This window comes from Condylura cristata, unplaced genomic scaffold (assembly GCF_000260355.1).
Source record: "Condylura cristata isolate star-nosed mole 26May11 unplaced genomic scaffold, ConCri1.0 scaffold00008, whole genome shotgun sequence".
NCBI lineage: Eukaryota > Metazoa > Chordata > Mammalia > Eulipotyphla > Talpidae > Condylura > Condylura cristata.
This window is the reverse complement of record NW_004567109.1, coordinates 6,538,613-6,559,079: the sequence shown is the minus strand read 5'-3', so window position 1 is coordinate 6,559,079 and position 20,467 is coordinate 6,538,613. Positions and strand designations below refer to the sequence as shown.

Here is a 20,467-nt window from a genome sequence, read left to right as displayed (position 1 = left end):
CACTCTGCTGCCCAAGGCCCAGCTCAAATGCCTCCTCTTCTGAGAGGCTACCCCAGCCTCCCACTGCAGGCTCGTGCTCGGGGCCCCGCCAGGGGCTCTGAACCCCGGGGAGGCACAGACTGAGCCCCCAGAATGCCGACTGCTTCACATGAGATGCCGCATCCTCCGGTCTCCAGCACCAGGCTGGGAAACCGGACCGAAACATTTTATTCCGTGGGCGAGAAGGCGGTTCCCCTTCTTGCTTTGGCGAAGTGGCCCTTTATCTAAACAAAATGTTTTGCAGAATGAGAGCCCTGGGGAATCCAGTTTGAGAACCACAGTGAGAGACTCCAGTGTCTGAACTGTAGCCCCTGCCCCCGTAAGGAGGGGTGGCTGAGGGGCCCCAGTAAAACTGGGTGGCATGTTTGGCCGGCAGGTGTTCCTGGAAGAGACAGAGTAACAGGGCCTAGGGATGGTTAAAGAACTGGATGACTTCATGATGGCGCTTGGGGATCACAGCTACATGTTCTGGACAAAAGTGGGGTCCTCTCAAGTTCACCCTTGAGGATGGACCCCACCCCACCTACACAGCCTCGCCTGCACGGACGCCACTCTGACTCCTTTCCAAACGCAACCCGAGAGCCGAGAGCCGCTCGCTGGCGGCGGGGCTTCCGGGGCAGGGCGCAAGGGGGACCCTGGCTCTGAACGCGCCCGCCTGCCGGCTGCGTGTTTTTGCGCCAGAGACCCCACCTCTCTGTGTCGTTCGTAAGTAACAGTCTCTGACTCCCGGGGTGGTCGGAGGCGCCCGGAGATGCTCAAGCTGGACAGGACATGCAAACCCCAAGGGGCTAAGCAGACACCCAAGCCTACCCACCCCCCAACCAGTGCCCAGGGGGCCTCTGCTTTAGGGCCATTCGCAAGCCGACCCGAACACCATCTCCTCACCATGTTTGGGAAGAGGGCTTCCGCCTTAAGGATCCCTCTGCTGTCCTCCTGGAGCCTGAAGAGCTGCGGGATGTCGATGATGTCCTGCTCCGTCAGGCCCAGCTCCCGCTTCAGCACCTCCCGGTTCCAGTCGATGCAGCTCTGGAGGGAGGAGTGGGGTGTGCCACTTGGTGGGTCCATTCAGTGCCGCCTGGGTGGGGCTGAGCCTGGGCGGGGCCGACTGGGGGCGGGGCCTGCAGTGGTGGGTGGGGCATGGGAGAGGGCTGCTGTGTGGGGCGAGGACATAGGAGAGCCAAGAAGGGCGGGGCCTGGTGTGGGGCGGAGCCTGGGTGTGGGCGGGGCCTGGGTGTGGGCGGAGCCAGTGAGCGGTGGTCGCTGTGGGTGCTGGATGTGGGCTTGGGTGGGGCCAACATGGAGCCTGTAGGCAGGCCTGCGACCCGGCCAAGAGAGGGGACAGCATCTGCAGGACCTCCTGTCCTTGGCGGCCCCCTGGCTGTGCCCTGTCCCTCTGCCTCTGTGTGGCCTTCCATTCCAGTCCCGCTGTGTCTGGGTTCTACTTTCTCTCACTCCACCTGACTCTTCTCCAGCGCCTTGTGTGTTTTCCTGGGGTAGTGCCAGGTCTCCCCGTGGAAGACTCTGCCTCCCGCTTCTATAACTGCCAGGAAGGTGACTGCGGTGGGGGGGGGGTGTGAAGGGGAGTCAGGCCCTCCCGGGCACCCGAGCTAGTACCTCCACATAGGAGTTATGCTCTCTCAATTTCTTGTTTGACAGGATGTCCTTTATTTTCTGTTGTTTCTTTTCTGTCAAGGAGAAAAAAGGGGGAAGGCACATGAACTCAGGTGCAGTGCGGACCTACTTTCTCCATCTGTAAAATGGGGCACAGTACTCAACCTACAGATTTGCCGTGAGCATCTGGGAGCAGGCCTTTAATAAAATAATTTTATCGGGGTAAGTTCTCATTAAAAGTGCTGCTCTTGGGCCCTCGCTGGTGGGCAACAAGTTAAAGCACAGCAGTATGAAGCTATAAGTTCGATCCCCGGCCAGGGAGCTGACCCACATGGCACAACAGCAGACCTCTCCTGACCTGCTCACTGCTCCCCTCAGCAGTGTACTTCGTCAATCTGCCTGTTTCGCTCCCCGCTCTGTCTCTGGTGAATCCTGTCACCCCGCGCACCTCTGGCCTGTACTCCAGTTCTGTATGCATCAATAAATAAATCTTTTTTTAAAAGTGCTGCTCTCATCCCTTTAAGGTCTTTCATGTCCAAAGGATCCTAGGAACCAAGGGGAGCAGAGACCCTGTGCTATGGGGCATACGATATCTATAGGTAAAAGCCACAGCGACTTCACAACCTCTCTCTGGCCCTTGCCTAAACATCTGTATTTGTTACTGAAAAAGATATTCCATTCAGTGCCCCAGTGCTGACCATTTTTCAAGTCCTCAAACACACCTTGCTTTCACCCGCTGTTGTCTTTGCATTCCCTGTCCCCCGTGGTGGAACGGCTCCCATCCCACTGCCCCATTTCCTGGGCCAACTCTTGCTAATTACTCCTGCTCCTACTTGGTCTTTGCCGCCTCCAGGAAGCCTTCCCAGAGCTCCTCCCAGACACCATGAAAGCCCTGGTTTGTCACTGTTTTCTTGACTCCTGAACTGTGAACCTGGAGGGCAGAGAGCTATTCTGCCCAGGTCACTGCACTGTGCCCAGCGCACAGTAGGTACAGAAGACATCTGTTGCTTGAATGATTCCATCAGATCAACTTCAGATCACGTGAAGGTGGAGGAAGGTTCCAGATGGAAGATGCGGACTTCTGTGGTCAACTTACTGGAGACCCCTTCCAGCAGCAGAGCTTCCCCGTGGCCCTCCTTCAGCTGCTCCTGAAACAGTCTGTAGCAGGACCTGGGGCTGGCCAGGAGCAGCCGGAAGCCCTGGAGGAGAAACACTGGGATCAGGCATCCTCTTTGCCCCAGGGGCTCCCAAGGAGGAGGCCGTATGAGAGTGGGCAAGGACCCAGGCTACCTCCTCCTCCATGCCTCCTGCTGGGGGTGAGGGGAACAGCCGGGCATGGGAAGTCGTGCCTCCCAGGCTTGGTTCAGAGCTGTGCTTGGGGACCCAGGAAGGAGATTGGGGCTTCTTTCAGGCAGCTCCCAGACTGCACCTTCTTCTGTGCCGGAACGAAGCTCAGGAACTCATCCACGTGACCCACAGAGAGCCAGTCGGAGTAGAGTTTCACAGGGGCCTGCACCTGCTGGGCGCCCAGGAAGTCCTGCAGGGCCTGGTGCATCTCCTGGCTCTCCATGCTGCCCACAGAGGATTGAGAGTGTTATGGGAAGAGTGAGGGATAGGAGGTGGGGGGAGGGGCGGGTAGACAGGGAGGTCTCGCAGGAACGGAGGCCCCCGGCAAAGGGTCCTTCAGCTGGGGAAGGGTTCCGGAAGTCTACATTAGGAACTTAGAAATTTTGTTTTTATATTTTATTATTTTTTGTTTTATTTTATTGGGGGGAACTAAGGCCCAGAACTGGCCAGGTGCTGGGGCCAGAGCTGTTTCAGAAAGACTGTTGTCTCAGCCTAGAGGCTGGTATTGCAGATAAACCTGGGGTTCAGGGCTCCTCCCGCCTGATCAGTGATGCCTGGTTGGCTGTGCGGCTGTGGGCACATACCCTTCACCTTCCAACCCCCAGTTTCCTCCTGGCTCTAGCTTCCAAGGCCCCTCACGAGCTTGCCCTTCTGCTGTTCCTCTGATTTAGTCTGTTTTACTACTCTGCTCTGAACACCCATGCTCACGCCCGCCTCAGGGCCTTTGCACATGCGCTTCCATCTGCCAGGAACCCTCTTACCCCATGTCTCTGAGCAGCTTTGTCCTCCTTATCATCAGACTTCAACTCAAAGCCCTCCTGCCCAGCAACGCCCTTCCCCCATCACCCTGACAGAGTTCCCACTCCTCCTCTGCCCCTTTCTTTGTTTTCTTCTCCATTTGAAATTATCTTGTGTATGTGTCTACCTGTGTCTCCCCTCTGTAGAATGGTGGCAGGGAATTATCTGTCAAGGTCATGGCTATATGTCTTCCAAGGCCAGTGCAGTACCCAGCACATAGGAGGGCTCAGTAGATGGTCACTGAGCGAAAGTGTGTTTGTGCTGAGCTGGAACTTGAGCTTGGGGCTGCTGGGCCCCTGAGCCCATAGCCCTCAAATGCGCTGTGATTCCTCCCATACACTGACCGTGGGATGAGGCCTCTTGGGAGGGTAGCAAGTGGTCTCTGCTTTCCCACAGCCCCCCTGGGTCTACCCACCCCTCTTCCCTGCTCACCTGGGGAAGCTGCTGTTCCCGATGAGAATCCTACCCAGTGGGTATTTCTTCTGCCCGACTTTGACTGGAGGGCTCACTTCCAGGTTCCCAAAGGAGTCGAGATTGGTGACATTCCCTGTTTGGGGTCCTCGAGTCACGTAGCCAAAATCTGGACCCTGAGATGGGAGAAGTATGTGCCAGAAAGGAATGAGCCTCGTTCGCTGGGAGAGAGGGCAGGTCCGAGTTTAAAGAGGAACAGGGCAGGGGACGAATTTAGTAACTGGTAGGCTGTCATGTAGCAGTGCTGTCAGTTATTGCTTGGGGCAAGTGGAAGGGAAGCTGGATCAATGGGCCAGGAAAGGGACCAGCACTTGATGGGTCCTAATCCGTGCCAGCTGCTCCACAAGCCACGAGGAATCTGCCAAATATCATGTCTTAGTCTTATTTGGCAGAAAAGAAATTAAGCTCACAGAGGTGTGTGGTTTCCTCAGGCCCCAGAGCCAGTTTGCAGAAAGACCCGGATTTGAGCATCTCCACGCCAGCCCTGCTGGTCTACCTGCCTCTCGGTGTCGGCCCCAGGCAGCCCAGGGCGTAGTGAGAGTGGTGAGTTGACTCACATCGACTATTTTTTTAATTAATAAATTGTATTTTTTTTTCTTTTGGTATCTTTCCTTCCTGTGAATATTTTCCATGCTTGTTTTTTCCTGTTCTATCTCTAGCCTTCTTTTTTCTTATCTTTTTATGAATTTACAAATCTATTTATATATCTATTTGCATTGTCCTTTGATGGCCCCTGTGTGGGCCATCCCGGGGGTGCAGAGTGCCCCTGGGAGCACACCTTGCACTCTGCATTCTTGCCTCCATTTGCCCTGGTTTCTGGAACTGGGGGGCTGCCAGGGCTTGGAGAAAGGGCCTGGGGTCGTCCCGGGAAGGCACGCCTGGCGGTGAAGAGCATGCTCACGGAGCCAGCCCATCTGGTCTGAACTCCAAGTTCTCCACCCTTTTTCTGTGTGACCCTGGGAAAGCTGCTTCACCTCTCTGAGCCTCCATTTCTAAGTCTATGAAACAGGCTCAGGGACGGCATCTCCATTAAAGGCTGTCGGTCCCATGATGAGTCAGAGGGGTGCTGCGACCCACGGGCTGCCACTCACTGAGGTAACCATGGTCATGGAGTCTGCACGGACCTGCCAGGCTAGTTAAGCTGACTCACCAATGTCACCCCCCAACCCCCAAATGACGTAGAGACTCTGGCTGATAAAGCCACAGCTGGGAAGTGACCGCACTGACCCTGAAACCTGCTCCCTGATGCCCCCTCCCCCACCACCACTTTAGCCAAAACCAGGCTCCACCCAGAGACACCTGGGACAACCCTGCCTCACACAAGAGCATCTTCGGGGGAACAGGACTGCCCAAGCCTGACCGATTTCCTTGGCGGGCTCATGTTGAGGACAAGGTGGACGCGGGGCTAGACAGGGCTTTGGGGGAGGAAGGGCCAGAGCTCATCACGGTGATAGGAATAACAAGGCACACCTGTGTGATTGCTGCCCCCGGGGGGCTGGTGGCGGGGTGGGGGGATGGTTTGGAGGAGCCAGGCCTCAAGGCTAAGGGGTGCAGCCGCAGGCGCCTCCCAGCACGTACCAGCAGGCATTTGACGGGGAACTCCTTCAGGCCTCTGTTCCGGGGAGAGTCGAAGACCACGGGCAGCGTCTTGTGCGGGGCCTGGATGTAGCCGATCTCCATCTCATCCTGTGAGGACGAGTGGGGCGGAGGCCGTGACGCAAGGCCTGGCCTTGGCCCCCAGGCCGGGGGTGGGAGGGTGGGGGACGTCGAACCAGCCACCTCCTTCCCCGCTGTGGTCAAGGCCAAATCCACGTGTCGAGGGCAGATCCCAGAGAAGGGGCCTGAGAGAGCAGAGTTTCCTGCCCGGATCTACACACCCCACCCCGAAGGGTGTCCAGCCAGGACCTAGGTGAATGAGACTCGGGCTCTGTCCTCAAGGAGAGAGCCAGGAGCCTGCCTATGGGTCCCTGATGTCAGGAGGTGATAAGAAGGGAAGGGAGGTGTCTCGGGAGCGGAGGGGGGCTCCCCATGCATGGGCACAGGGCGGAGACGACTTCTTGCAGGCGCCCAGCTAAGCTGAGGCTTGGGGGGGAGAGTGACAGTGCCCTTTCTCCAAGTCCCAGCCTAGCTCCTGGAGGGGCTGATTCAGGAAGACGCGGGTGCTGGGGTTCCGGCAGGCGGTGTGGCTTTAGACGTCAATCACTACCAGTCGGAACCACAAAAGCCGCCTCTCTTGTAGGCCAGACGGCGGCATGTTAGTACATTCGTGTGGCTCAGCCTGGTCGAACACAGAGGGAGAGAAGGATGCTGTCTGTGGGTTTAGGGAGAGGTGGAGACAGCCCTCAGCGGGACGGGGAACCCTTATGGCCGGAGAGCCTGGCAGCTGGGCTGAGGAGGCGTGAGTGGACTCGGAGCTGGGGCAGAGGAGGGCGGCTGGAGAGAAGGGGCAGCTTGGGCAGGGGTGGGGGGGGAGCAGAGGCTGGGGTGCAGCAGGGCGCCACAAGGAGGGCCAGGTCAGGGCACCCCCCGCCCACTGGCCCGGGCCGAGGCCAGGCACTGCGTGCTGCATGAATGAGACCAGTCTGTGCCCTGGAAGCTCCCGGCAGGCGGGGGAACAGCACAGCTACAGTGTGGCTGGCGGCTGGCCGTGAGGGGCAGCCAGACTGGGAGGGCCCGGGATACAGGCTGAGGAGGCGGAGATGGGAGCCGTGGAATGTGCCGGGACAGGGCTGTGGCCTGATCCGGTGGCCGAGCCCAGGGAGGGGGCCCTGGAGGGCTGGTTAAGCAGCGTGGTTTCCTGAGGTGCCTAGAGTTTCCATGCAGGAAGGTGGCCCCCGTCTCGGGGCCACGGTGGGCAGGTGTGGCCCAGAGCAAAGGTTGCTTGAATCACCGCCCCAAGGGTGCCACTTGAGGGCCCTCGGAGATTTCTAGCTTCCAGCGAGCGCGGCCACAGGCACGAGGCTGAGACCCAGAGGACCCCGGCCCCAGTGGCCCTGGCCTCTCGGACACTCACCTGCAAGCCACAGCCCGCCCGCCCGGGCCACAAACCTGCATCCAGCGATCCTCCATGTTGTCCTCCGAGGAACAGATGGTCAGCTTGACCTTGGCTTTCTTGGCCAGAGCTGTCACTGACTTCAGGAAGTCTTCATTTTCGAATATACTAAAAAGAGCAGACAAGACGCCCCATCGTGCTCTGGATTCTGTGGCCTTGGCAGTGCTCTGAGGGCAAGATGGACTGCTGGAGGCCCCCAGGGTGGAGGAAGGACTGTAGCCTGGACACAGGTGGGTGCGCAGGGACTAAGCCCTGGCTGGAGATGCCTGGCTCCCTCTGGCTGAGCTTAGCAAGCGTCTCGTGGCGCCATTTGCCCGTCTCTGAGGGGAGCCTGCAGGAATCCCTTCCACGAGGGAGAAGGCACAGCAGGAGGGCAAACTCAAGGTCACAGCGCCTGGGAGTGGGGGTGGGGGGCGCACTGGACTCACCCCAGGTCTCGCTGGCCTCACCTGCGTCCTGATCTCCAGGGTATACTCTCCCTGCCCCAGAAGCCACCGGAAGAGGCGAGGGGAAGTCCCCTGACACCTAGTTAATGAGCCTCTCAGCTGCAGGATGGATGCGGGGCTCTCCAGGGCAGCTTATTAAAAGGCAGAAGGGCTGCACCCCAAGACAAATCCCAGAAGTTTTAGTGGAGCCAGGAATGAGCATTTTCAGGGGGCACCCAGGGGTCTGGACCTCAAGGAAGTCTCCACTCTGGGTGGCCTGCAGGCCTGGCTCACGGCTTGGGGGTTCTGCTCTCACAGGTCTAACGAGCTCTCAAGCGCTCCTTGTCCCCAGGAACAAAATCAGCCCCGCCGACGACACCAGGCAGAGGACCCACAACGAGGCAATGATTTGAGGCAATGATTTCTCTGCCTTTTAGTGTTTAAACACCACGAGCCTCAGCTCATTGCAGTGACAACTTTCTCATTCACCCAGAAGTGGCTGGCAGACCTGTGGCCAGAACAGAGCTCCTGGCCCAGTGCCCCTGGGGTGAGTCTGTGCCTCCCCTGCACCCACAGGCTGGGGACTTCACCTGCACACGTACACCTCCTCCGGGGGCTGAGTGTTGGGGGTCATGATCCAGGGGGCCACTCGGAAGGTCACACTGTCTTGGAAAACCAGGATTTCGGGGAGATCCTGCAGGGTGCGGGCAGGGCAGGGGCCGTCACCATTGGCAGCGTCCATGCCTGCTACCCACACTCCAGCCGGGCTTGCCCCCCACCAATGGCCACTGCCCAGGAGCCACTGTCCTGGCCTGCCCTCTTGGCCTACCTGGCTGGATATGTCCAGCAGCGAGACGGTGAGGGAGATGAGGCCAGGGAAGTTGGCGTCAGGAAAAGCAAGGCCTTCCACGTAGAAGTGAGCCCGGTGCTGGCCGCCCGGGAGCTCCAGGGAGTGAGAGGGCTGCTGGGGTCCCAGGACCACCCTGTATCGGGAGGACTTCTTGTCCCCTACGAGAGAGTCAGGGGGAGGGGGACTCAGGTCTGCATTTTCACCTCTGATGACCCTGTCTTCTCTCAGGTGCTGTGATTCCTTCCTCCCGGATAATCAGGCTGGAGTCTCCCCTAATAGAAAGGACAAAGCCCAGCTGGGACGTCAACCCCTGGCTGGGGTCCTTGGAGTGACCTCCGTGGGAGGTGGCCAAGCCCTTCCCAATTTCCAAAAGTTAAATACACACGATGATTCAACCATGCACACAGCATGCATTCATGTTTCACTCATTTCCAAACACCTGTTCTGGGGAGACCCCGAGTCAGTGCCTGTCCTGGTGCCCAGGGAGTGCACCCTCACATGAAGGGGGAGAGAGGAGCAGACAGTCATAATAAAAGGTGGTGAGAACCGCTGTGATGGAGTGAAGCCCGGAGGACCAGGGAAGGCTTCCGGAGGTGTGTCTCAGCAGCGTCTAGGAGTGACCAAACCCCTATCTGTCCAGCCCCTTTGGTCTGGAATGGAATTCCGTGGGGTCACATTGTGCTTTAGATGCAGAGCCAAAGTCGCCCCCCACAACGTGATCTGGCGCCTCCCCCTCTGCCCCTTTCCTTTCCCCTTCACCCCCTTTAACACTGACTCCCACAGGCTAGATCCTGGCACCCAGAGGGTGCTCTGGAGTTACTCCATGGAGGGGCTGTGCAGGGGCTGCCCCCGGGCCAGGGCAGTGAAGGGACCCCAAGATGACGACCCCAAAGCCAACTCACGGTGGGTGTGGAACACCCTGACTTTGTCCATCTCTGACTTGGCCACATGGAGCATCAGCTGGTGCCTGGTGAAGAAGTCCCTGGGGGTCTCCGTGCTCAGGGTCAGCAGGGACATATCCTGCAGGTCTGGAGGAGAAGGATGCAGCCGGCCTGAGACACAGGTGCCTGAGGCCCTCCTGGTGGGGTCCAGCCCCCACTGCCCTCTGGCCCACCCTTTCCTCTGCTGTCTGGTTTTATGTGCTTTATGCTCTTTCTAGTATTTAAATGGGGGCCTCATCTGGGATGGTAGCTAATCAACCCGTACTCTTTCCCACCGGGTCCTCCTTAGGATGGAAGCTTGGTGAGCAGGGAGCAGGGACCACATTTTCTGTCCACTGCTCTGTCCCCGACTCCTCAGGCCTAGAAAGCCTGGAAGCACCTAGCACAGGGAGGCGCTCAGCAACCATATGTGTGGTGAATGAGCAGGAAGATCCCCCGGGGCCTGAGCAGGGAGTGTAGCTTGTGCCCCAACCTGGATGATGATGACAAAGCATGAGGGGAGCAAAGCTGGACGTAGTCAGGGCCTGGGGGCTGGAGTGGGGCGGGGCTGGAGTCCTGAGGGTGTCACTGCGGGGGTGGGGATGGGGGGTGCTTTCCACCCATCAGTGAACAAGGCCAAGGAGTGCCCACGGGCGGCACTACTTCAAGGTGCTGTAAAGCGCCGTTACGGAGCCCACTCCCGGGTGCCCACAGAGGGTGCTGGCTTGCTGGTGGCTATATGTTGGCATTGCTCCTGGCATCAGGCCAGGTCAACTGCATACAGCTTCCAAATGCATCTGCTTCTAAGCTGCTCTGACCACGCCCAGGAGGGCCACAGCCCCTGCTCTGCTGGCCCACCTCACCCTGTAGCACCCTCCAAACAAGCTGCATCCGGGCCACCCCTCGGACACTACCCCTCGGACACCCCTCAGGGCAGTGCTGGGAGGTAGCGCTGGTCCAGTGTTTCCCTGACTATGGCATGACCTTAGCTGGTCACTTGTCCACTGGGGGTCCTTGTCCCTTCCTCCACGTAGAACAAGCTTCCAGTCACCCCTGTTTCTGAGGGTTATTTCGGCCCTATAGAAAGACACAACCCATTCCCCCCCTGCTCTCGGGTCTTTACCTTTACTGTCAAACACTTTGTCATCCTTGAAATCCATGCTGGAAGATCTGGGATTGTCCTTGTCACAGTTCACCAGCAGGATGGCGCCATGCCCGTGAGGGCCCCAGGTCCAAGTGCTCTGTGAACCCCAGCAGAGATGGGGTACACTGAGAAACCTCATTCCAGGCCCCCTTCCTCCCTCAGTTCACACATCTCAGACTTTTGACAGCTATGAACTGGGTTGGCAAACTCAGCTGAGCCACATGTCTGCAGCAGAGCTCTGAGCTGACAAGTGACCCTGTGTGAAAGTTGAGTAATTGACTCTCGCCAAGCACACAGCTCCCGTCTGGGGATGAAGCCAGTGCAGCTGGCAGGGGCGGGGCTTCTATCAGGAATGACTGCTCTCTGGGTGGGCCGTAGGATAGATTCCATCCCAGAGCTGTGATTTTCCCCCTCTGACTTCCGGCCACCAAGGTGCCTAATCTCTGACAAGTCCCGACTCTCCAAAGTAGCTGCTGGTATGAAACTGAGCAGGCAAGTTTGCAGTGGAGGGACACCCTGAGTTTGTCTACGGACCCCAGTTGAGACTACTCGGTACCTGCACACCACACCTCTGCACGCCTCACCTCTGCACACCCCATCTCTGTGTACCCACTATTCTATCTTTCCACAATCACATTTCCTGCGCTGGCTCCCTCGCCCCTCCCCCACCATTTCTTCCTTTCTCTATTATTCACCCAGGTGGGTAGCACTATGAGAATGCTCCCACCAGTGGATAAATTCTCGGGTGGGGGGTTTCTGAGCCAGAGGCAACATCAGCTGCAAATTTTCTCTGTTCTGTATTAACTCGGTGACTCTTTAGTTTATCCAGCTTGTAGGACAACACATTCCCTGAAAATCCCAGCAGCGGTGAAAATCTAGTTTTTTAAATGAGGTGAGGAATATTAAACCCGAAAGGCAATGTGATTTCAATTTTCCTCTTTTTCTTCTTCCCAAGCTGTCTCTTTCTCCCATTAACCTAGGATACCCAGGAAGACCGCTACGCGCCCCGTGACCATCAGGGGGCGCCCGAGGAGAGCCCAAGGCGTCGGGGTTGATGGGTACCTGGTCCTTGTTGACTCTGGTCGGCTTCACTTTGCCGGAGCGAGTGATGTCAGCGCTCAACGAGATTTCTGAAATCCCGCCAAGGAAGAGGAGAGGGCTGTAAAGATATAGGCTGGGGGCGTTCGGCTTACAATCCTTCCCCCCACCCCGGGCTTCTCACCCTCCCCAGCCAAGACATCTGGCTACAGTTCAGACAACAGAGCCAGCACTTCTCTCTCACCACATACTTTTGCGGGGAGCAGTGCCGCGTCTGTGGTGCCAAGCAGGCCCTGCGAGTGTGGCTTCAGAAAGAATCCCTAGCCACTCTAAAGGGCTGTCCAGCTCTGGCCCCGACTCCACCCATGACCCTGGGTGGGGTATCCCGTGGTCATTCCTCCCAGCTGTCTCCTCATGGTGCACTGTGACTGTCCTGGGGGTGAATCATGACCCCAAACAGGTGCCCTGAGGTCGCCCCCTCATTGAATACGTGAGGCTACTGTCCTTCCAGTGACAGGACCATCTACCCCAGGGCGATACCGTGACCTTGGGGGGTCACGGTGTGAGACTGAGCTGTGACTATTAACTACACCCACAGCCTGTAGAGAGTGGGGCCAGGGAAGCACTGGGCTTCACAGCCTGGACGTCCCTTTCTTCAAGGCCAGGCCATGACTTTGTTTACTTTTTGCACCCCAGTTTTCTGTACAGTGTGATGCTGATAGTGCCTATTTCATTGCTGGGTTGTTGTAAGGCTTAAAGGTACAGTCTTAGCACAGTACCTGGCACAGAGTAATTGCTCTTTAATAAAATAAATTAATTAAATGGTGATTTAGTTTGCCATTCATGGAATAAAGTTTATTAAATCGAATTAATTCATTAAAGTAATTAATGAATTAGTTCATCCGTGTAATGAAAGTCATTAAGGAAATGAAACTGAAGTTGTCACATGCCGTTCCTATAGTTAGTGCACATTTAAAGGGTGATAATATTGTGCTATGACTCAAGAGGAGCTCAAGTTTAAAATGTCCTTTAAAGAAGACTATTAAATTGGGCCCTCCCTGGTGGCGCAGCAGGTTAAAGCACAGCACTAAGAAGCTCAGGCCACTTCCTCATGAGTTCGATCTCCGCTTGCCCCAGAGGAGATCCACATGGCGTGGCAGACCTCCACCGCCCGCGGCTTCCCTCAGCAGTGTACTTCGTGGATCTGCCTGTTCTGCTCCCCACTCTGTCCCTGGTGAATCCTCTCACCCTCCGCATCTCTGGCCTGTACCCCAGTTCTGTATGAATAAATAAATCTTTAAAAAAAAGAAGACTATTAAATCAGTGTGAATAAGAGTAGATGAATGTGGCCAAAAAGGGTGATGTAGATAAGAGAATTGGGGGACACTGGTCTGCATTATTACATTAGACAGCGGCCCCATCTTCTTTTTCTTAAACATATTTGAATTGTCAAAAGGCATAGAAGCGTGTTTATTGCAAAGCCAAGGACCATTTTCTAAATTGAGAAATAAAATATTAGGATGTAATTAAAACCCACTGGAAACATCGTCACTTCACAATTGTATTTCTTTGTGTTTCACTGACCGGAAAGAGAATATTTGTGGATTACCGGATGTGTGGCTGGCTACACGTCCTTTCTCTGTGCTCAGTCTAAAGTAAGGTCTAGAGCGTAGCCTCTTCCCGAGAAATGCCTTGCAGGTGCGTGTGTGTCTCAGGATCCGGTCACCACTTACCAATGCCCGTGATGTACAGCAGTGCTTGCACAGGGGCCATTTGCTCTCCATAGTATGAAATCCGAACCTAGTAGACATCAGCAAACTAATATGACTCCTCTCAGTCATTCAGCAAACACTAACTGGATCCCTGCCGTGTGCCAGCTCACAACAAGATGCGGAAGGGCTGAAGCTGGACAAAGGTAGACCAGCTGTTAAGGAGGCGCCTAGGGCCCTCGTGACCCACATGGCGCAGCAGGCCTCTCCTGACCCGCCCGCTGCTCCCCTCAGCAGTGGACTTCGTCAGTTGGCCTGTTTTGCTCCCTACTCTGTCTCTGGTCAACTCTCTCACCCCCAGCACCTCTGGCTTGTATCCCAGTTCTTGTATGCATAAATAAATAAGTTTTTTTTTTTTTTTAAAGGGAGGATCCTAACTTGAAGGAATGGAGGGGTTGCCACACCCCAAATGATTATGGGATCCAGGAATGGAGCGACTTACTCTGCCTGGCCCGTGCCAGGATGGGGATAGGGGTTGTGCAGTTGCAGGCGTGGGGAGATGCATTAAAGGGAGACTGTTGAGTACAAGACACAAAACCTGCCTCTCGCAAGCAGGAAGGACAGAGGAGACCTGCAGACCCAGGCAGTGGGCAGCCTCCATAGTGGCATCTCGCTATTGCCCATGAAGATGCCAGGGCTTTCCAAAGAGGAAGCTCTGCCAGGGCTGGGACTGTGGGCCAAAGCAGGACAGACTGTGAGTAGCTGAGTTGCTGGGACCTGCCTGCCCCACCCTGCACCCCGCCCGCCACTGCCCTGCTCACCTTCTGGTCACTGTTGCTGCTGCTGGCGGCCCTCGTCGTCAGGCTCACCTCCAGCCCGGGATCCAGGGGCCACTTGGAGAAGCCTTTGGGTTTCTTCGTGGCCGGAGGGCTGTGGGCAACGCGCACGACCACTTCTGGAGAGGCACTGACGCTGAAGGATGTGCAGCCCTTGGGGGCAGAGCTGGGGAGGAGGCGGGTGGGGAGGACGGAGAGGCAGGGAGCCCAGGTGTGAGCGCCAGATGGCAGCCTGCCGGCCCCTGATCGTGGCAGTGGGCACTGGCGGCGGCCATGTGGTCGCACAAGGCTGAGCAATGCCTGACCTGGAGAGCTTACATGTGGAGAAGGAGGATCGCAGAGATGAGCGCACACACACACACACACACACACACGCAGATGGGTGCCGAGAGTGATGTGCACACCCAGGGGCCTAGAACCTGGAGATGTGTACATACAAGGTGGTGTCGCTACAACACACACTTCTGGAATTAAGGCAGAACAATGCTCTGGGTCGTCTTCCTGCCATAAAATAACAGAATCATGGTAAAAATATATTTTTTAGAGCATTATCGAGATCACGAGGATGAGGGAAATCTTCAAACACTGCATCCTGGAGCTGATCATTCTCTCTCTCATCTCTGTGAGTACAAGTTCCAGCCAGAGTTCGACTCTGTTTTTCTTGAAGATTCTTTTTTTTAAAAGATTTTTTAATTTATGCATACAAGAACTGGGGTACAGGCCAGAGGTACAGAAAGTGAGAAGATTCACCAGGGACAGAGTAGGGAGCAGAACAGGCAGATTGAAGAAGTACACTGCTGAGGGGAGCCGCGGGCAGGACAGGAGAGGTCTGCTGTGCCCTGTGGGTCACTCTCTGGCTGAGAATTGAACTAGGCTTCAGTGGCTGCTGGTGCTCGATAACGCTGTGTCTTTAACCTCAGCACCACCAGGGAGGCCTACGTCAAGTACTTTGAAAAGAAAAAAAAAAACTATTGCTTTACAATTGTGTACCCAATGAAATTATGTATTAATGAAAACATTTTCAGATGAAGACTTATGTTAAAAAAAAAAACCACACACACACACACTCACCCAGTCAACCTCTAAAGATATATTGTAAGAAGATATCTACTCTTACTTCTATATGGAATCTAAGATCAAAACAAAACCCAAACAAAACACTGAACTCACAGATTCAGAGAACAGATTCCAATTGTTAAAATTCCACTTATAAAATAACAAAGTACTGGGGATGAAAGGCAAAGCCTGGTAACTATAGTAAATCACACTGTTTCATATTTAAAAGTTTCTGAGAGAGTCGCTATTGCAAATTTTCACCATCCTCGCACACTCGCAATTTTGTCCCTATGTGTGGTGGTGGGCATAGACCAGCGGTAGAATTCTGTGACCCACAGTCGGCAAATGTGCTTTCACCCAAGCTCAAGCACACATGGCTCTCTAAAGTAAAAATTGATCATGTCTTTGACTATAAAACCAGTTGGAACAAGCGATAATGCGTAGGTAGCATAGAGTGTCGGTAGCGAAGACTTTGATCACAGCGTAACGAAGTGAGGAGTCACTAATCCGAAGTCCATTTTTAAAGGATAATTAATGGAAATTAAGAATCATATTTCAAAGTGAGCAAGAGTGAAAATACCAAATTTCAAACATTTGGGGGAGCTGTGTTCGGTTGTGCCTTAAGTACCTACACCTTTAAAAAGAAGAGAAAAGGTAAACACGAAGCCATAGAAAAAGAACCTAGCAAAATAAAAGGAAATGCAATCTTTCAAAATAAAGATGGCAGAAGTCTTTGCGATAGAAAACAAGTCAGCAAAGAGAACAGACTAGTGAAACATAACATCTGGCAGCCTTGATCAAAGGGGGGACAGTTAGGGAAGTCAAAAGAAATACTACCGAAAAAGCAGGCTTTTGTGGAGAGCTGATGAAAATTAAGTAAAGAAGCCGCAGGAAATTTTACACTTAGTGGTAATTTCCTTTAAGATCAGGAATTCGACAAGAGAACTCTACGACATGGTACAGGAGATTCTCGTCACTGCAGTAAGAGAACTAAAAGTGAGACATAAAGACCGAAAAATAAGAAGAAAAAATCCGTGCTTAGGAAGGATACAATGATTCGGACATTCCCAAGGAATGTGTAAATTGAAAGAAATGGTAAGAGTTTAACAAGGTAGCAAGTAAGGTGTGGAGAAAACGGTTGCATGTCTGCACAGCTAGAAAACTCCGCAGAGACTGACAAGTTCAAACCTTGTTCTCGCCACCTGCCACCCGCCCAGCCCAGCAACAGAGCGCTTCCCACTAAGAGACACAGCTCACGGGTTTCGGGGACTAACCCATGGTGCTGCGCCTCACGGCACATCTCTTCACGGCGACGCTGCAGGTGGGTACTTTTCTTGTTCCCCTTTTACAGACCGAGCAGTGAGGCTGCAGAGAAGCTGCTATTTGCTCACGGCCGCCTGGTGCCAGCCACGCTCGCGAGCTCATGGGCGCCCTGGGCAGGGCTGGAGCACTGCACTTTACAGAGGAGAGACTCGGGCTCTGCCCTGGCCGCAGTCACACCACCTGGGGGTCCTGCCCAGATTTCTGCTTCTGCACAAAGACCCCAACAGTCAGGGGCCCGGAGCCAGGGCAGCAGGCTCGGTGTGGAAACGGGGGGCAGGCTGGTGTGGAGAGCAGAACAGGAAGGTGGGTGGCTGGCACTGAGCCACCAGGTGGAGACAGCTGAGAGGAGGGGTGAGGGTGGAGCTCAGCCAGGGCGGCGGGGGCCAGGTGACAGGTGCAGCCCTGGAGGGTGGTGAGGTCACCCGCAGGAGTGTGGGCTGAGGACAGGTAGGAAGAGACCCTGACTGAAACCCAGCTTTGCCTGGACCTTTCTAGTCACCCAGCAGGCAGGCGCTGGCCTCTGGAAAGTGCTCTCTTCCTCTCTCCCTTCTCACCACACACTGGTTCAGGGGTGTTGACCAAAGGTCCTTCCTGAAGGACCAAGGAAGGGCCCCAGTGGCCTGAGATGGGAGCCCCTCCCCTGGCGAGGGATGGCAATGGCCGACAGCGAGCGGGCGGGGGCTCCTGAGCACACCTCCCTCTGTCCCTGCGTCCAGTCCCTCCGCTCCTGTCCTCTCCCACTGCAGTGCGGGCTTGCTGGCACCACACTGCAGGCGGCAGGGTTTGAGCAAAACCCTTCTGTCTCAATTTTGCATTCATTCAGCAAACACTTCACGGGCACCTACTATATGCTGGCGCTGCCCTTTAAACACACAGTCAGCCTCTCACTCAGTGGGCACCCGCACTGCAGGACCAGCCTTAGCTGGGGACCAAGGCAGGGGGGGCCCAGGGGCTCCTGGCCCTCAGCTGGAGGTTCTGGGGTTTGATTGTGGGGTCCTAGTCCACCTTGACCAGGACTCCATTCCCAATCTGCTAAACTCTTAGCCTGGGGTATCCCTGTCTCTCTTTAGCTCAATCGCCGCCTTTGCCACTGGCCCCCAGCCTGGTACCCAAGGGATGAGGGTTGGGGAGCAGGATGGCTGGGGGGGGCATCCAGGGAGCACTGCCTGGGTCTGGGCACCCACTCTCTGGGTGGGGAGACAGCCAGAGTGGATGATGCTCCCCACCCCCACCCCCCAGTCCAAGGGTCAGCCCGTCTACACTCACTCGAGCAGGTCTGGGCCCGTGCTGGAGACTTTGGGCTCAGCTGTCCATGGGAAACTTCTCCTGAGCCGTCTGCAAGCTGCAGGCACCCCCAAAGGGCCGGAAGTGGGACTGAGCCCGAGCCACTTCTGCTAGGCTGTGTGACCTTGGCTTAGCCCCTGACCCTCTCTGGTCCCAGTTTTCTCCTCTGAAAATGGGAATGATGTTCACCCACTTCCTTCATGAGGTTTGGAGGGCCACGTCCCTAACTGCTCAGTGTGTGGGTACTAGATAATAATCAGCTAAATTAGGGACGCTGGGCAGAAGCTGCAGGAGTGCTTGCGGTGAGGGAGGCCCCGCAGAACCGAGTCTTTCTGCCTGAACGCCTGGACTGATGACACACCTACGTGGCCAAACCAGAACTTCAGAAAGGCCTTGTTTCTCTGCCAAAGCCTGGAGGCTCCTCCCCATGCCACGTGGGGTGGTCTTCCTTGATACCCACAAAGCTGTGGTGAGAAGCTCCCCATCAGCTGCCTGGGTGCTATGCCAGGCCAGGGGAATGCTGGCTGTGGGCACACAGAATGAACAATGGCCAGACCTTGTCCTGGTGCCAAGGATGCCAGCCTGCACCTGGCCTGGAGCTCCACGCTCACTCTGCCATGTGGCTTTAGTGCCAGGGGCAAGGAGGAGCCACCTGCCAGGGATTGATACCACCCTCTTTGCCAGGTGGGGAAACTGAGGCTCTGAGCTGTGTGTGCATGGTGCGGGGGATTCTGGGTATTATTGTCACCCAGAAGGCAGAAGACCCACAAGGCAAACCAGAGTTATCAGGAAAGACCCTCCCCCCAGGAAAGGCCTTAAAGCCTAGTTAGGGCTGTTTTGTTAAGGGACAGGACTTCATTAGGCCCAAGCTGGTTGGTATCTGAAGCAACACACACAGAGAGGCCCCTGCGTGACCTAACACCACCTTAGATTCATTGCCACCCTTTGCACAATAAAAGCACTTCCAGCGGAGGATGGTGGCCTCATTTCCTGAGCATGTGACAAAGCAGAGACGATCTTGAACTACGCTGACTTGCCCAACCCTGCCCCCACCCTGTTCCACACCAACCCCCCTCAGAAAATCCTGACTCCCTCTGGGAAGTCCCAGCAGTGCTTTGGGGGGGAGCCATCTCCTACTGGCCAAGAGGTTGACCGTGGCCAACCTCTGCCACGGTCCCTGACTGGGCTGACCACTTGGCCGACACGGGCCAAGCCATAGGCCCTGTGTGTCAGGGGACATCACGGCGGAGCAGGACGCAGGGCAGAGTGTCTTGTACTGCCGACAGCCGCCTGCCGGAGCGACAGTGCCGAGGCTCCTGAGTCCACCTCCTGCCCTGCCGCCCCCCGGCGCACCTGCGTCCAGACAGGGAAGGGGCCATGTGCTTTGTGTTCTTTGGTGCTGGCCTCGACCCAGCAGGTGAGCATCAAGTTTCCCATTTTACAGGTGGGTAAGCTGAGACTCAGACAGTTACAGACTCAGAGACTCCGTGCTCCCTGGTGTCCCGTGGAGTGGCCTCCCTTTTAGAAGAGACGGCAAATGAATGAATGAATGAATGAACAGTCCGCCATCAGAACGTGTCCAGCACTTGCTGAGTCCCTCTGCGTTTTCACGTTACATCCCTGTAACCACCTTATGAAGTAGGCAGTGCCCCCATTTCACAGAGGAGAAAACCGAGGCTGCCCAGCCAGCAGACAGTAGGGCCAAGTTTCCCACTCGGGCCTCTCCCACAGTGGAGCCTGGCGCACCCCCACCTCAGCCCGCTGTTACACACCCACTAGGGGGAGCTTGGCTGAGACAGGGTCTGGCCTTGCTCCCAGGCACCCGCTGTGTGACCTCAGGCAAGTCATAGTCCTTCTCTGAACTTCCACTGGTCCAATGATGAAAGGACAATGTGCTGTTTGCCTTGTAACCTTCACTGTGGTGAGGCCTGGGGAGCCCCCACTGTGCACAGCAAAGGATTCACTGCCCAAGTCTGGGTAACCCCAGCGCCACCCCGCCTTGGTCTCAGCTTCTCCCCAACAGTGGCTCAAGGGCTGGACCCTGAAGCCTGAGCCGATCACACAGCCTGTGTCGGCAGAACCTGCTCATCCAGCAGCACCCAGACACCCCCCCCGCCCCCGCTCCGCGCCCCGGGGTGTCCCCTCCTCACCCACAGACATCCAGCTGAGTCTCGGAGCCCAGCACGCACACGGCATAGGTGGGCTGCTCTGGGGTCACGTGGATCACTGTCCCCTGGGCCATTGTCCAGCCAGCTGGTCCTTCCGGCTGCAGGGAGTCTCTGGGCTCTTTCCTTTATACCACCCCGAAGTGGCTGTGAGTCAGCATCTGTGGTTTGTGGCCCAGTGGCTCAGCCACTCAGGTCCGAGGCGTGTGCTCGCAGCCTTCCTCGGCCCCGCAGCTGGCCCTCGGACCCTGAGTGGATACCGGTGCAAGTCACTGGCAGGCCAAGCACTCAGCGAGCTTTGGGGTGGGTGATGCCCAGAGCCCCACCCCTGCCTGGGGCCACAAACATCTGAATCACCCCACCTTGCCTCACCTTGCCAAACAGGGGTGTAGGAGGAGA

The 20,467-nt window shown here is 56.0% G+C and overlaps 1 protein-coding gene across 3 annotated transcripts in view; it reads right to left on the bottom strand.

The window, feature by feature from the left end:
* Positions 1 to 20,161, bottom strand: part of PADI4 (peptidyl arginine deiminase, type IV) — a 22,048-nt gene extending 1,887 nt beyond the window's left edge. The window contains exons 1-15 of one of the 3 annotated variants that reach the window (XM_004678546.2): positions 20,054 to 20,161; positions 14,226 to 14,406; positions 13,429 to 13,495; positions 11,720 to 11,787; positions 10,637 to 10,754; positions 9,496 to 9,621; positions 8,573 to 8,751; positions 8,334 to 8,437; positions 7,315 to 7,426; positions 5,845 to 5,952; positions 4,228 to 4,382; positions 3,080 to 3,221; positions 2,747 to 2,849; positions 1,654 to 1,724; positions 925 to 1,065 (exon numbers count right to left, since the gene is read on the bottom strand). In XM_004678546.2, the coding sequence (XP_004678603.1) occupies positions 925 to 1,065; positions 1,654 to 1,724; positions 2,747 to 2,849; positions 3,080 to 3,221; positions 4,228 to 4,382; positions 5,845 to 5,952; positions 7,315 to 7,426; positions 8,334 to 8,437; positions 8,573 to 8,751; positions 9,496 to 9,621; positions 10,637 to 10,754; positions 11,720 to 11,787; positions 13,429 to 13,495; positions 14,226 to 14,406; positions 20,054 to 20,145 (1,767 nt within the window). In that variant the 5' untranslated portion in view covers positions 20,146 to 20,161. Of the gene's footprint in view, positions 1 to 924; positions 1,066 to 1,653; positions 1,725 to 2,746; positions 2,850 to 3,079; positions 3,222 to 4,227; positions 4,383 to 5,844; positions 5,953 to 7,314; positions 7,427 to 8,333; positions 8,438 to 8,572; positions 8,752 to 9,495; positions 9,622 to 10,636; positions 10,755 to 11,719; positions 11,817 to 13,428; positions 13,496 to 14,225; positions 14,728 to 20,053 lie in introns of those variants that run through there. The other 2 variants (XM_012722630.1, XM_012722631.1) reach the window with 2 other exon arrangements.
* Between the last annotated feature and the right edge of the window lie 306 nt (positions 20,162 to 20,467).